This window comes from Lontra canadensis, unplaced genomic scaffold, assembly GCF_010015895.1.
Source record: "Lontra canadensis isolate GAN:19392208 unplaced genomic scaffold, GSC_riverotter_1.0 scaffold16, whole genome shotgun sequence".
NCBI classification, from domain to species: Eukaryota; Metazoa; Chordata; class Mammalia; order Carnivora; family Mustelidae; genus Lontra; species Lontra canadensis.
This window is the reverse complement of record NW_022631010.1, coordinates 3,519,998-3,535,546: the sequence shown is the minus strand read 5'-3', so window position 1 is coordinate 3,535,546 and position 15,549 is coordinate 3,519,998. Positions and strand designations below refer to the sequence as shown.

At 53.3% G+C, this 15,549-nt stretch overlaps 1 protein-coding gene across 2 annotated transcripts; it reads right to left on the bottom strand.

The window, feature by feature from the left end:
* Nucleotides 1-2,800: 2,800 nt before the first annotated feature.
* On the bottom strand, nucleotides 2,801-12,155 carry DUSP15 (dual specificity phosphatase 15). Of its 2 annotated transcripts, none has more exons than XM_032858931.1 (7): nucleotides 11,795-12,155; nucleotides 10,976-11,009; nucleotides 9,310-9,392; nucleotides 6,245-6,294; nucleotides 5,289-5,363; nucleotides 3,941-4,112; nucleotides 2,801-3,157 (listed from the first exon to the last, which is right to left on the bottom strand). In XM_032858931.1, exons 1-7 carry the CDS (start codon nucleotides 12,032-12,034, stop codon nucleotides 2,885-2,887), a joined length of 927 nt encoding a protein of 308 aa, XP_032714822.1. In that variant the 5' UTR covers nucleotides 12,035-12,155; the 3' UTR covers nucleotides 2,801-2,884. The 2 variants fall into 2 exon arrangements, with proteins under 2 accessions (XP_032714822.1, XP_032714823.1); XM_032858932.1 differs by having other exon boundaries at nucleotides 11,746-11,897.
* Between the last annotated feature and the right edge of the window lie 3,394 nt (nucleotides 12,156-15,549).

Genomic DNA, 15,549 nt, shown 5'->3' with positions numbered 1-15,549 from the left:
TCGGGAGGCCCTACCCCTTCGCTCTTCTCTGTGGTAGCCTGGCCCGGAGGGTGTCGCGCCGCACAGAGGGGACAGTTAGAGGCACGGTGGGACGCCATGACCCCCTGGAGGGTACCCATTGGACTGTACGGGGAGGGTAGCCAGGGATCTGTCCGTCCCTGTAGAGGGGCCCCGGCGGTCACCCAGAGGCGTCCCTTGCGCTACCGGTGCACCTGTTCTCTGTACTTCCCAGCCTATGGGGAAGTCACTATGGCTTTTACCTGTACCATCCAGGCTCTTTTCAGCGCCTGGAATGTACAGGTAAAAGCCATAGTGCTTCTTAGACTAACTCCCATCAGAATTGGGAGGCAGAGGCTAGTTTAAAATGTACACTCTTCGCTTCCATACCAGACCTGCAGAAAAAAAAGACTTTCTGGGCAAGAAACCAGTAATCTGTATTTAACCAGTTCTCCCGTGGGATTCTGATCCAGGTGGTCCATGAGCCACACTTGGAGAAATACTTCCTCAAATACTGGGAGTCCTCATCCACTGATGGCTCACTAGGGTGTGGGCCTGGCCAAAGCCTTTCCTACAGGGTCTCAGTGGGTTCTCACCACAACAGGTGAGAAGAGTCTACCCATTTTATTAGTAAGAAGAATAAGGCTCAGAGAGGTTAAAGCCCTGTAACAAGGTCGTAGAGCTAGTACTCGGAGGCAGTCAGGACCTGAACCTGTGTCTCTCTGTCCCCAAAACTCAGGACACTACACAGTGCCCCCCACTATCTCCCAACAGCTTACACCTAGGGTTTAGGGACACCCACTCCCCACAGAAAGTATATACAATTTTTTTTTCGTGTATATACATTTTTCTAGGGTTTGCATCTTTCATTTAACTGTCAAAGGGAGTTTGCAGTTTGAAAGAGGTCAAGTAGCTCGACTGCTCTACCCTTTGTTGTGTACATGGGGAAATTAAAACTCCGAATGAGCACAGAGCTGGATGCCTGGTCAGTGCTGACCAGAGACTGGAAGTACTATCCTCCTTGTGCACGTGTCAGGGACATCTTCTTTGTGCTCTCCACCCTCTGTTCTCCCAACCCAGCAGCCACTCAGTTCTGACCCCTCTACAGTTACAGACACAATTCAGACCCACTTGTAGGGCTCAGGGGCGGGGGGTGGGTTGGGGTGGGGGGAGCAAAGCATTTCATAGGATTAAGTCCAAGTGTAATAATTACATCAAAGTGGGAATCTTAAATGTGTCAGACAATCTTTTCATTTTTCTGGGTGGAAGAGTCATAGTGATTAGGAGGATAGGGTTCCCTTGACTTTCCAGCCAGACTGCCTGGATTAGAATCCCAGCCCCACCACTTGCCAGCTGGTGACCTCGGACATCAACCTCAGTTTCCTGAGAAGGAGGCTGGGCAGCAGATGAGGATTATTTCGTCCATCCTCTCACCCCAATACTGGCATCTGGGCTTCCTCCACAGCCCTGAACATGGTGCTTGGTGCATAACAGGGACCCCAGCCAGGTGGCTATTAGATTGGAGTTTTTTCAGACCCCTCTCAACTCCAAGTTACTTTTAGTTCAGAAAACTCAGCTCGGATGACCTCTGTTCAACTCGAGTCCATTTGCTGCTTGCTGGGGTTGCCCCGAGGCCTTCCTTCCCTTCTCAATGGCTGCCCCCTGGCCTTGAAGCTCTAGGTGGGAAGGGTCTTGAGTGGGAGAAGGTATTTGCAAATGAAACATCCAATAAGGAGTTAATATACAAAATATATAAAGAACTTTATATAAGTCACCACCAAAAGGCCTGTAATAATCCGATTAAACGGTCACCAAGGAACTACTTCTTAACAGCCACCATGGGACACAGACTGCCTAGGGTCAAATCCAGCCTCCCCTACTCCAACTGTCCTCAGGCAAGCTGCCTACCCTTTCTGAGCCTCAGTTTCCTCCCAGAGATGAAGGGAATTCATGCATTTAAAAAGTCAGGCATATGGGGGCGCCTGGGTGGCTCAGTGGGTTAAGCCACTGCCTTAGGCTCAGGTCATGATCTCGGGGTCCTGTGATCAAGTCCCACATTGGGCTCTCTGCTCAGCAGGGAGCCTGCTTCCCTCACTCTCTCTCTGCCTGCCTCTGCCTACTTGTGATCTCTGTCTCTCAAATAAATAAATAAAATCTTAAAAAAAAATAAAAAATAAAAAATAAATAAAAAGTCAGGCATGAAGGAGGCACTATTTGGACAGCTTACTAGCTAGTATTTCTGAGTAGAGAAGAGGAGGGAGCTGGTGACCTGGAGAAGAGTTTAGAGGGCAAAAGGGTTCAGAGAGAAGGAGGGATTCAGGTGCCTTTTCAGGAGACCAGGGCTTCAGGGAGAGATTGGATGGGGTGGTCAGGCAGTGAACCCGAGTCCAGGAATTCAGCCCTGCCCAGAGCGATTTTGAGGAGGTGGCGGACTCCTCCAGACCCTTGGGGATGCCGGCCCCCTCCCATCCCTGTGTCCTGCAAGATCCTTACCCACGCAGAGTCCTGCATCCCTGCCCCTTGCTGAATGACTAGGAGGAGCTCAGACAGACAGCTTCTGTGTCTCTTTAATATCCTCCAGGCCCATCCAACCCCCCCCACCCCCACCCACTCCCACTCCCGCTGCCTTTAAGGGTGGAGGCCCGGGTGCCCCCTCCCCCCAGCCCAAGGACTAAGGCACCAAGTGGCTGCAGCAGGCCGGCTTAGACACAGAGACGCACGGATGGAGGACACACAGACTGCAGACGCAGACAAGCAGGGCGGGCATCAGGGGCAGGGGCAGGGCTCGGGGCGGGCTCTGGGCCCGTCCAGGAGGCCGAGGGAGGCCCAGACAGCCCCGAAGGGGACCGGTCGTTAGGAAGAGGGGCGCCACGGCGGGTCGGGATCCTCACTTGCCGCCTTTCCGGGACAGACACCGCGGGAGGCAAGAGAAAGTCTGCTTGACGCGCGCCAGCAGGGGCAGCGGCCGGTGGGCCTCCCGGGGCGGCCGCGGCACCAGGCGCTGCAGGGTTCCCTCGGAGGCTGCCGAGTGCGGCGCGGGGGCCGCGGGCGCCGGCGCAGGGCCCTGGCGGCAGCGCCCGCACAGCGGCAGCAGCGCGCGCACCTCCTCCTCGTCGCGGAAAGGGCTCTCTCCGAAGCGCTCCTCCAGCTGCCGCCGGAGCTGGGGGGTGGCGGGGAGGAGGAGGGGGGTGGGGGGGGGGGGGGGGGGGGGGGGGGGGGGGGAGGAGGGGGCCAGGGGTCGGTCGGTGCCGGGCTGCCGGCCGGTCCCCTCCCCGGTCCTCGTCGCTTCCGCCGGTCAGCGAGCTCCCCACCCCTCGCTAGGCCCCTCCCCTTCCTGAGCATCCTCTCCCCTTCTCTTCTGAGTTTCCCTCGCCCCCATCGAGCCCCTTCCTCCTCTAAGTCCCTTCCCTCTCCTGGACCACACTTCCCCTTGGACACTCCATCTCCCAGACCTGCTAAAGCGACGCCCGCCCCCAGCCCAGTGGGGACCACCTGAGTCCTCCTCCCTGAGCAGCAACCCCCTCCACACTGGCCTCTTGGCTATCCGCCCAGTGGGTATAAAAGAAGGAGAGGTTTTGGCCTTATCAGGAACCCAGGGGTGGAGTAAGGGAATGGACATTTCTCCCCAAAGGGGTCAAACATTCAAGTGCCTCCAGGTTCCAGGCAGATAGAGAAGGCAGTGCTGGGACCTGGTCAAACTGAAGGGTCCATAGTCTAGCCCAAAGGCATCCAAATACTAAACTAAAAAGGAAAAGAAAACATCTGGCTGACCAAACAAAGTACACCTAGAGGCTAGATTAGCTCAGGGGTCGCGAGTTCGAGACCCCAGAAAATCTCCTGTCAGGTCTGAAGCACAGGCTAACTTCTTTCCCATCAGTGCTCCACTCAAGCGGGAAGCAGTCTCCCAGCCCTGCCCAGCTCCTGCCTCTGCCCCAGCCCCTACCTTCCGGGAACTGCCCCAGCCAAACTCTTCGAGCTGCTGCCTAAAGCCTGGGTTGGGGTTGGCGATAGGCCGGGTGGCCTTGATGGCTTCAAGCACGTCCCGCCAGCCTAGCCCCGTCACAGTCATCACATAGGCCGTCACGATGGTGGTGCTGCGGGAGATGCCTGCAAAGCTGGGATACCCACCCCCCACCCCCAGGCTTCAGGTAAGGCCCAATCTCCTCCATGCCCTGCTCCCAGACACCCCCTCCCCACCTCAGCTCTCCCACCCGCCCTCATTCTCGCCCTTGCCTCTGAGCTCCCATCCCAAAGAGCCTGCCAGGACCTGTTTTCCCACTTCCTTTGCCCATGCTGTTCCTTCTGCCTGGAGTATTCCCCGGGCACTCTCCCACATCAGAGGCCTGAGTGGGAAAATCACTTCATTCATTCATTCAGCAAACGTTTCCTGACCATCTGTAATTTGTCAGGTACTGTGGATATGGTGGGGAATAAAACAAACATGGTCTGTCCCAGGGCTTTCAGGAGAGTTGGGAGAGAAGGCCACTAACCAGGGAAACAATTTCGGGTAGGGATAACTGCTCCAATGAGGAGTCCAGGGGCTAAGGGATCATATAGGAAAAGGTTTTAATGTAGTGGAGGGGATGGGGAGGGATTAGGGAAGGGGTTTCCGAGGAAGTGACATCAAGCTGAGTCCTAAAAGGTGGGTAGGGGCCAGTCAAGAATGTTCTGGGCAGTGTATGAAGCCCACGAGGTGGGAGCTGGAAGATTTGAAGGGTGGGGAGGTGGTCAGTGCAGCTGGAGTGGGGCAAGCAGGGGCAAAGGGTGACAGGCTGGAGGAGCTGTTCTTAGGGCAAGGGCTCTGAGAGAGAGCCGCCCTGAACCCAGCATAGGCTAGGTGCTCAGTGGGAAGTTATGGGATGAATGATATCAACTGGGGTGAGTCCCTGTCTCCCAGCCTGGGGTCCCCCACTGCTCAGCCCTATTTCCTCAAAAGCATGGAGGGGAGGAGAGGGAGCAAGAACTCTCAGAGGATGCAGGGCCACCTGCCTGATCTCACCTACTCCCTACGGTTAGTCCATCTGGTAACAGTCTTTTCTCCATTTTACAGATGAGCAAGTGGGAGTCTCGGGGAGAAACAGCTCTTTGGCCTTGGCCACACAGCTGGTAAGGGACAGAGCCCTGATTGGAGCCCCCCCCGACCAACCTCCATCAGATGAATGGCGGACAGTCATGTGTGACAACGGGCTGGAGAAGGTCTATCCCAGGTTCCTAATTCCCCATAGTGTGAGTGCTTGGGTGTGATGGAGGACAGTCCCTTACTTGCTCCCCTCATCCCTCTCTTAACTCACCAGTGCACAAGGCAGTTCCCCCCATTGAGGCGGCAACAGTGGATGAAGTTGATACATTCTTTGAAGTGCTTTTTGCTAGAGAAGAAAGCAATAGGGTAATGAGCATTGGGAGGCAGGTATCCTAGGAGTCATCCCCCTCTGCACTGATGGGATGTCAAGAGCCCAGGGTCCTCAGGGCGGCTGGCCCAGGCAGCGAACAGGGCCTGTATGATAGTGCAAGTGCAAGGCTGTGGGAAGCCACAATGGGGACATTTCAGGTAGTGAAAGCAGCCAATGATGAGAAATCCCATCACAGAGGCAGGAGCACCTCTCCTGTGGGTCCCCTGGATCCTCTTTTCATGGAGGCTTTATCTTGGTCTTTCAAGGACATGTGGGAGGAGACAGAGGAGTCCCACTCCTCTGGGGTCTGCAAGCAGAGCACCTGACAAGGGTGGTCAGCCATGGGTTGGGAGGAGTGTCTGTCTGGGTCACTCCCAGGCTGGGAAGGCACTACAGCTCATAACACACACAAAAATCCTGCCTTCTGAGTCCCTGTTACAGACCAGGCCCTGTCCTGGATTCTTAACCTGCACCATCTGATCTCAGAGAGGGAAAGCGATTGGTGCAAGGTCACACAGCAAGAAAATGGCAAAGCCTGGCTGGAGCCCAGATGTCTTAACTCCAGGGCCAGGAACTGGCTAAGCCTGACCCCTTCCAGTCTGCTGGGCGTCTGGTCCTTAGGCAGAGTACTCTCCCCATCTCACAGCTAAAGACACTGAGGTCTGGGAGGTTAAAGGTCTTGGCCTGGGGCATAGGCAAGGGTGTAGCTGGGACAGAGGCAAAGAGAGGTCTGAGTGAGCACTTGTGCTAGGCTCCCCAGGACAGCTTTCTGGCATGAGTCTGCTCTGTCCTCCCCCAGGCCACCCCCACCCTCCTACCACCACCACCACCTTTCTTGGTGCCTCCAGAGAACTTACATGGGTACCTCAGGGGTGTCCGCCACAGGGATGCGAAGGTAGGTTATGTCCTGCAAATACAAAACACACATGGGCAGTAGGGGGCCCTCGGCTGTGCTGCCGGCCTTGGCCTGGGCCACCCAAGCACCTCATGACCCCAGCCCAGATCCTGCTCCTTTCTGAGCCACTGTTGCCCTCTCTATCCAAAGAGGCTAGATATCAGCTGAGTGCCTCCTGGCTCTATCTTTCTGCGGTTCCAGAACCTTCTGAGATACCTTTTGGTATCCTAACCTCATAGGTGATCTGGGCATAAGGACTTGATAAAAAGAATTCAGGGATCTTTTATTTAATAGGTAGGAAGGGGCCACTAACAGTGACTCTCCTCCAAATGAGGATTACAAAATTATACCAAAAAAAGGGCAAAACAGGGGCACCTGGATGGCTTGGTCGGTAGAGCATGCACTTCTTGATCTCAGGGTTGTGGGTTCGAACCCCCACGTTGGACACAGAGAGATTACTTATTGAAAAAGGTGTGTTTTTTTTCCTATGTTTTAAGATTTTTATTTATTTGTCATAGAGACAGAGTGAGAGAGAGCATGCACAAGCAGGGGCAGCAGCAGGCAGAGGGAGAGGGAGAAGCAGGCTCCCTGCTGAACAAGGAGCCCCATGTGGGACTTAATCCCAGGACCCTGGGATCATGACCTGAGCCGAAGGCAGACTCTTTTTTTTTTCTTTTGAAGTTTTCTATTTTTTATTTTCCTTTTCTTTTTTAAAGATTTTATTTATTTATTTACTTGACAGAGAGAGAGAGATAGAGATAGAGAAAGACCACACAAGCAGGGGGAGCAACAGAGGGAGAGAGGGGAAGCAGGTTTTCTGCTGAGCAGGGAGCCCAAAGGCGGGCTCGATCCCAGAACGCTGGGATCATGACCTGAGCTGAAGGCAGCTGCTTAACCTACTGAGCTACCCAGGCATCCCCCCAAAAAGGTTTTTTAAAGGTCTTATAAAAAATAGGGGCACCTGGGTGGCTCAGTGGGTTAAGCCTCTGCCTTCGGCTCAGGTCATGATCTCAGGGTCCTGGGATCGAGTCCTGCATCAGGCTCTCTGCTCAGTGGGGAGTCTGCTTCCTCCTCTCTCTCTCTCTCTGCCTGCCTCTCTGCCTACTTGTGATCTCTCTCTGTCAAATAAATAAATAAATTCTTTAAAAAATTAAATTTCATTATCTTGAGAAGAAACAAAAACCATGAAAATAAGTTTCTACCTCATTAATTGTGGCTATAAAACTGTGTGCTAATTATTAAAATAACCAAGGGATGAATTATCAGTAATTTCTCCCACAAACTGGCTATGACATCCTTTACTTGGTGCTTAACCTTCACACAAGATCATAGGATGATTTGGGCTCCTGTTCCAATAATCACTTTTCTCAAGAACCTCTTTTAATTCTTTGATATTCAAACGACTCTTTTCCAGTGTCAGGCCTGCCACCAGCCCTAGCTAAGGGACCCTGGGCCAGGTCCTCATTTGCTAATGGCTTTGTGTGAGATTCCAGCCCTTCTCTGACTCACTTTTCCCAAGGTCACACCATCCTGCCTCTTTTGCAAGGTTTGCAATTTCACTTTGCAACACATTTGGCCTTGGGATTGTTGGGCATTATCAAACCCTGACTGGTAAATTCACTGATAGATGGGGAGGCAGGGCTGCCCGTGGGAAGAAGGGAAGGCTGCTGGAGTAGGGACTCATCTGGCAAGCAGTCATTTCATTAGTCAATCTATTCATGACTTGACAGCCTTCCCTGTGCAATTGAGTGACTGCATACTCCAAATCCTCCAAAACAAGCCTGCCATATAAAGCAAAATCGGGCTCCACTGACCTGGAAATTTCTTGTTTGAATGACGCTGAGAATCCCCAGATTATTGAAGGTTGCTCTTAGAGACCATCAACACAGACACGTGGAGAAACTAAGGCCCAGAGAGTAGAAGGAACCTATCTGAGGTCACACAGCAAATCTGGTCTGGATTTCAGATCTCCAGAGCCTTTTTCCACCTGCAGTTATCCCCGTTTAGTGGGTGGCACACACTCTATTTATGGGATAAGAATATGATTAACTTTGCTAGATCGGCTGTAATTTGTTGGCCTTTATGTGGAGCTCAACAACTCAGTAAGGTAGGTGCTGTTATAAAATCACCATCTTAGGGGCGTCTGGGTAATGCAGTTGGTTGAGTGTCTGACTCTTGGTTTCCGCTTGGGTCGTGATCTCGGGGTTGTGAGATTGAGCCCCACATTAGGCTCCACACTCAAGGCAGAATCTACTTGAGATTCTCTCTCCCTCTACCCTCCTGCTCATTCCCTCTCTCTCTTTCTCAAATAAATATTTATAAAATTCCTATTTTACAAATCAGGCAACTGAGGCTCAGAATGGTAAAGTCCTGTGCCCATGATTACAAAAGCATTCTGGATTTACTACTTTCCTTTTCTGGGTTAGAACAACCTTACTCCCCCCACCCCCCAAAAAAGAACAACCTTACCCTCTCTTTTCTAGGACTCCCATAAAACCAGCACCAACCCTTCTGGTGGGGGCCATGCTTTACTGTGTGCAAAGCATCTTCACCGTCCTACAGCCCCTTTGCATCCTCACAGCAGCCCCTCTAGGGGCAGATGGGACTGGAGGATCAGAGGCCCAGACAGGTAAAGTCACAGCCCAAGATTACACAACAAGACGCAGAACACAGAACCATCCATTTGTAGTAATCAATTCAGCTGGGCAATGGAAAGCCCGTGGAGGGGCCTTTTTAAAGTTCAGGGTGAGGCCTCTGGGCTCAGACTGTCAAATCCTAGCTCCTTAGCTTCCTGGCTGTGTGACCTTAGGCAAGTTACTTTACCTCTCTGGGCCTCGGTTGCCAAATAGGGATCAAATGAGGATGCTGATGTAAAACAAGGCAGTTTTTAACAGGATGGCCAAGTATGGGTCAGGGAGGCAGTATAGGGCCTGGCACATAGTAAGTACCTAAGAAATGGGTGCTGGGGGCGCTGCTGAAGCCCCCCTTTGCACCTGTACGCCACCAAAGGATAGGGGTAAGGAGTACCTGCAGCAGAGGCTGGGGTGACTCGTGGATAGAGATGATGTGTGTGATCTTGTTCCGGCCCAGCTGGTCCGGGTCTTTGGCATCTGAAAGAAATGAAATGCCTGAGCCTGTCTGATTGGTGCGACTCACATGTCCCTGATGGCCAAGAGAGGTGGGAGCTCACTGCCCAGCTCCCCTCCCCACCCCTCCCTCTCCACTTTGTCCCACCTTCTGCCAGCCCCCTGCTCCTTGGCCCCCTCCTGTTCCTGGTCTGACAGGTCCCACCGCACCCCTAGGCTTCAGTCTTGTTGCTGGGACACCCACAAGTCGCAGCCCAGCCCCTTCCCAGCCTTGCCCCTGGAGTTCCTTCCATAGCAAACACCCTTTCCTGGCATATCCTTGATGGAGCCGGGAATTCTGTCTGCAGAAAGGTTTGCTCACCCAGAAGCTGTATGTAGAAGATGTTCTCTGCAGTACTGCTCATAACAGTAAACACACGAGAAATTGTTAAAAAGTGGGAGCAACCTACACATCCACCCTGAGAAAGCTACATAAATAATGGTGTATCCATACTTGAATACTGTGCAGCCGATGGCTAGAAAAGACCTCTCTGTGCTGATGTGCGAGCATGTCCACAGTGCATTATTACATAGGAAACAGGTGACTGAACAGCGTGCAGAGTAGACTTCCATTTTTGTTTTAAATGTTACATCTGCATCCACAAAGATGTATGAAAACCGACCCAAGGATAAACCTCACACTTGTATCAGTGGCTGTCTCTAGGGGCTGGAATTCCAGTGTATGGGGGTCTTTTAGAATCAGAATAAATAACACATATCCTCTTTCTCTCCCTAAGTCTACTTCATTCAACACATTTCCTGTGTGTTTACTATGTGCAGCCTTGGCTGGGCATGGGGGTTCATGGGCAACTTCATGGCCGCTGCCCTCATGGGGCTACAGACTTCAAGAGGGTCCAGAGTTTCCTTAGCTCAATACTCAGAAATCAAGGGGTGTGAACAGCGGAGGTGGCTCCCAGAGAGGAGGAGATCAGATTCACGAGAGTGGGCATCAATGCCAGGGCAGGGGGGAGGGGGGCAGGGATGGGTGGGGAAAGCCCTGCCCTGGTGCAGATGCCCCTTCCTCTCTGAAGCTTTCTCTGACTCCACGTGGAAAAGTGTGGAGTCTCAGGATCAGCCTGTCTCTTAGCACATGCCTGGGACAGGGAGCGGGCCATGGCCTTGGGATGGAATGGGCAGTGCTCACTAACAAGTTTCTGGGTACAATCCAGTCTCCGGAAACCTCCCCTCTGTGTAGAAGGTTGTAGGGGTAAGGTTCCTGGTTTCCCAGCTAGAAGCAGCACCCCGAACAGACCTCAACCCGGAACCTCAGGGCTGTAAGAGCCTGGTGAGGTGAGTGGGCCATGTGCTGGGGGAGAGGCTGGGGCTCAGAGCAGGTGCAGACTTGCCTGACATCTGACAGGTGTTTTGAGCCCTGTGCACTAGGGACACTTATCCTACATATCCCTTAGTCCTCATGAATTCCTTCTCCCTCCCAGCCTGGCATTGCTTCCCTGCCCCCGGCCCCATTCCTGAGTGCTTCCAAGGTGCGTGGGCCTCAGCATGAATGGTGGACATGGGCCTGGACAGGCAGAGTGCCACAGCCTTGGGACAGAGTGGGCAGTGCTCACCAATGAAGTTTCCGAGGTAGAGTCCAGGAAGTACCTACAGGAGAGACAGGCTGGGGTCAGTGGCGTAGGGGTGCACATCTTCCCATTACCTAGCTGGGGGCCCACATTTCCATTCCATGACCAGGTGTCTGGACCTCAGGACTCAGGCAGCAATCTCCTCCCCATCCTGGACCTGGACTCTGTGAGAGGGGCTAGGGAGGATAGGAGGGGGGCACCAGGGGAGGCCAGCTTGGGTAGGGGTGAGAGCTTGAAGCAGGGAGGGAAGAGGAACACGCTGTGGGGGGGAACAGGGAGAGAGATGGATTTGCCAGGTGGGTGGTGGGGAATTCCGAGGGAGGTGGGAAGGCAGGGACAGAAGGAGGGTCACGCAGAGGCAGAGGGGAAAGGATGGAGAAACAGCACCAGAGAGAGAGTCCAAGGAATCAGAGACAAGGAAGACAGAGACACCTGGAACAGGGAAAGGGACTCAGAGACATAGAGTGTGGGAGTGACAGAGAGTCACAAAAAGACCCAACAAGAAATACAGAGTCACAGAAACAGGCAGAGACAGAGACACAGGGAGAGCGAGGCCAGAGACACCCAGAGAGACGTGAGCAGAGAGACACAGGGATGCAGGGTCAGAGAGTCACCGAGAGACAGAGATTTAGACACACAGCGCCTCAGGGCGAGGGCCAGAAGGTCAGAGGCGGGCACAGCGACCCAGGCGGAGCTTGCGCCCTGGCGGGGCTGGGGGCGGCCAGGTGCGGACGGCGCGATCCCCGCCCCCCTACCTTGGTCATGCCATTCCCCATGATCCCGGGGGCGGGGGTCCGGGCGCACCCCCAGCTCGCCGCTCGGAGAGCGCTTGGGTCGCAGCTGCCCTGCTGGCCCAGGCCGGGCGCCTGCAGCCTGGCGGGGAACGGGGGCCCCTGCCCGGCCGCCGCTGCCGCCGCCGCCGCCGCCGCCACCACCGCCCGCCGACCCCCGGCCAGGGAGGGAAATGGTGGTGGAGCCGCCGCCGCCGCCGCCGCCGCCGCCACCGCCGCCGCCGCCGCAGGCTCCTCCTACCCCCTCGGTCATGTGGGGCCCCCCCCACCGTGGGTCGCGGCGGGGGGCTGGACAAAGCCCCAGTGTGCCGGGCCCGGGGCCCGCGGGACAACGGCAGCTTGTTGGGCCGCGTGGGGCCGCCACCTCCGGAGGTGGGGGCGGGGACGCTCCCCCCACCTGGCACCGTCTGGCGCGGGGGGGTGGGGTGGGCGCGGGGGCGGGAAGAGCCCCCGGCCGGCCGCGCAGCCACTCTGATCCCAGCTCTGGCGCTGCCCAGGACCGCCTTGCGGGCCCTGGGGCTGAGCGCCCGGCTCCATCGGCCTGGCCGCGGTTTCCTAGCAGAAACGTGACGGGAGCCGGACTTGGATCGCTATGGGTCCCCCTGTATTCAGATACTGTGTGGGTAATTCCTTCCTTCGGTACATCCTCACTCCTGCTGCCCTCCCCCCCGCCCCCATGCGGACGTCCTACCAGCCAGCCGTCCTCCTCCTCCACTCATGCGGCCATCTGTCCTCCCATCCTCCAGTCCACCCATTCATCCCTACCTCGGTCCATCCATTCATCCATCCGTCCATCCATCCTCCCTCCCTCCCTCCCTCCCTCCCTCCCAGCCATTCGTACCATCCGCGTTGGCGTCTATGCGGATGGCGCCATTTGGGTCAGCTCTGGGAAGACCTGGCATTAGTGTCCTCAAGGGACCTCAAGAGATCAGAGGTCAAATGTGAGGAAAGGGAGGCAAGGGGGAAGGTTCCAGACACCTGAGTCCCTTGGAATAAGGGAGACTACAACAGGATGTAGTTAGAGGCCAGAGTCCTGGACCTGAAAAGGTTCCAGGTCCTATTCACCTCTGACCTGCTGGTGAGCCTGGACAGCTTCCTTTGGCTCCCAGCTGCCATGTGTGTCCCAGTATGTGGAGGTGAACCCTTTCTGGCTGCTAGGACCCAAGCTGAAGATCGTAAAATACTTGAGAAGGGGCATCTCCTATGGGTCTGAAATGGAAGCAGCAGTTCCAGCTCCCATCCTCCAGCCACCCACCACCTGGCATCTACAGTAGCAGGTGACCATGGGGGGAATGTTGGTACAGAGCAGGACGGAACGTTGACAGAACTGGTTTGAAATGCAGGGACTGGAGAGAGAAAACTGTCGTTGGCATTTCTTTCCTCCTCAAATTCACAGCATCCTTGGGGCTGCCTGTCTCATCTCTCCCTGTGCATAGGATTCTCATAAAAACTACAACAAAGCTTACTGAGCACCTACTGTATGGCAGATACTAGGGACCCAGAGATGGCTAAGGCGGAGAAGGTTCCTACCTTCGTCGGCTAACAGTGTAGACCAGCCCTGGCCAAAAGAAATATAATGCGGGCCACATGTGTAATCTTAAATTTTAGTGGCCACATTAAAAAGGTAGAAAGAAACAGGTTGTTAATGTTTTCATTTAATCCAGTATATCCACAATATTATCATTTCAACATGCAATCAATATTGAACAATTATTGAGACATTCTACATCCTTTTTATTGTATTAAGTCTTTACAATCCAGTGTGTACTTTACACTTAGAGCACATCTCAGTTCAGGCTAACCACATGTCACATGCTTAACAGCCATATGTGGGTGGTAGCTACATATAGGACATCTGGGGTCTAGGAGGGGAGGCGAACAAAAGAAGCAAATAGACAAAGTATTTACAAATGCTCACAATTTTCAGTGAGGGAAAGAGAAGGAGGCAGGAAGAACCTTTCTTAAATAAGCAACATCTGAGCTAGGACTTGATGTATAAGAAAGACCCAACTGTTTAAAGAGTAGAGAGATTTCCAGCAGAAGGAACAAGACAAGCAAAGGCCCTGTGGTGGGAAGAGTTTGCCCTTTGCAAAGAGTCAGTGGGACTGGAGAGGATGGGGTGCCAAGGGACTTGAGGATAAAGAGAAAGTGGGGAGCCCAGTGCACAGGACTGTGTATGGCCATAACTGGGACTCTAGGTTTTCCTCCTCTGTATGATGGAAATGTGGTGGGAAAATTTAATAGGGGAGGCCAGCCCTGTCATCTGGTTTACATTTTAAGCTGGTCACTTTGATGCCTATCCAGAGCGAATATATTAGAGGGGCAAAGCAGGGAGGCCAGTGAGGCGGTGGTGCCCAGGGACACAGCAGGAGCAGAGAAAACTGGAAAGAAGGGGACAGACTTAATATTTTGGCAGCATAGCTGATGGGACTTGCAAATAGATTGGACGTGGGGACAAGGGGGGGAATTCTAGGACCATTCCCCATTTTCCTGCCTTGAAAACCACTGTTTGTGTCACAGAAGTGAAAGCAGGACCTCATCTATTCAACACATGTCTGTTGGGCAACAAGTTATACATGAGTCATTACACCAAAGATGTGCTGACTTGAGTTTCCCAGAATGCCCACCCCACAGATGGCGTAAAGAAATGCTGGTGGAGGGGTCTGCAGACTAGTTCCTAGTTCTGGCCCTGGCTTTAGCAGCTCTATGGCCCTGGGCAGGCGACCAAATGCCCCTGGATCAGTTTCCTCATTCATAAACAGGCAATAATTAACAGTGCCTTGGACTTGGACTTGGACTTGGACTTGGTTGTTGGGGGAATAAGCAAATCGCATGTACAAAGGATCTCCATCACGTTAAAAGCTCTGTAAAAACACCAGCTGTAGTTATTAGGCTTAACACATTTAGTGTCTATGAACTGTTCCGCCTTCGGAAGTGTTAGCTGTTGCAAAGCTCAGTTTGCCTTAAATAAGTCAGGGAGAGATTGTTTTGCAAAACCAGGAATATGAAGATGCTAAAACACAGGTCTCACTTTGTCACTTCCTTGATTAAAACCCTTCAACGTGGTTCATTGTGGTAGGCAACATAACTGTCTCCCCGAAGAAGTCTATGCTCTAATTCCTAGAAATTGTGAATATATTATGTTAGATGGGGGCATTAAGGCTGGTGGATGGAATTAAAGTTGCTAATCAGCTGATCATGAGATGACAAGACTGTCCTGGATTATTCGCGTGGGCCCAATGTTATCCCCCAGGTCCTTAGAAGTGAGAGAGGGAGGCAGGAGTATAGAGTTGGGGGGGGCGGTATCTGATGGTAGAAACAGAGGTCAGGAGTGTTATGATTGCTGGCTTTGAAGATGGAAGGGGGTTGGGAGCTGAGGAATGCAGGTGGAAAAGCAAGGAAACAGATTCTCTCCTAAGGTCTCCTAGGAACCCAGCCTTGCTGACACCTAAATCAGCCTAGTGAAACCCACTTCAGAAGCCTGACCTCAAAAACTACAAGCTCATACATTTGAGTTCTTTTAGGTCACTCAGTTGGTGGTAATTACAGCTGGAATAGGAACCCAATACACCCACCAATGTCCTTAGGAAAAATTCAATCTGTTCAGCATCGGACACAAGGCCTTGTGGGATCCGGCTTCTGCCTCTCTGACTTTGAGCAAATTTCTTAACTTTCGTGAGTCTCAGTTCATCTGTAAAATGGGGAGGAAAAACCTCTATAGGTCTGTAGTGAGAGTAATGGGAGGATATACTTCAAGTACCTAGTAGA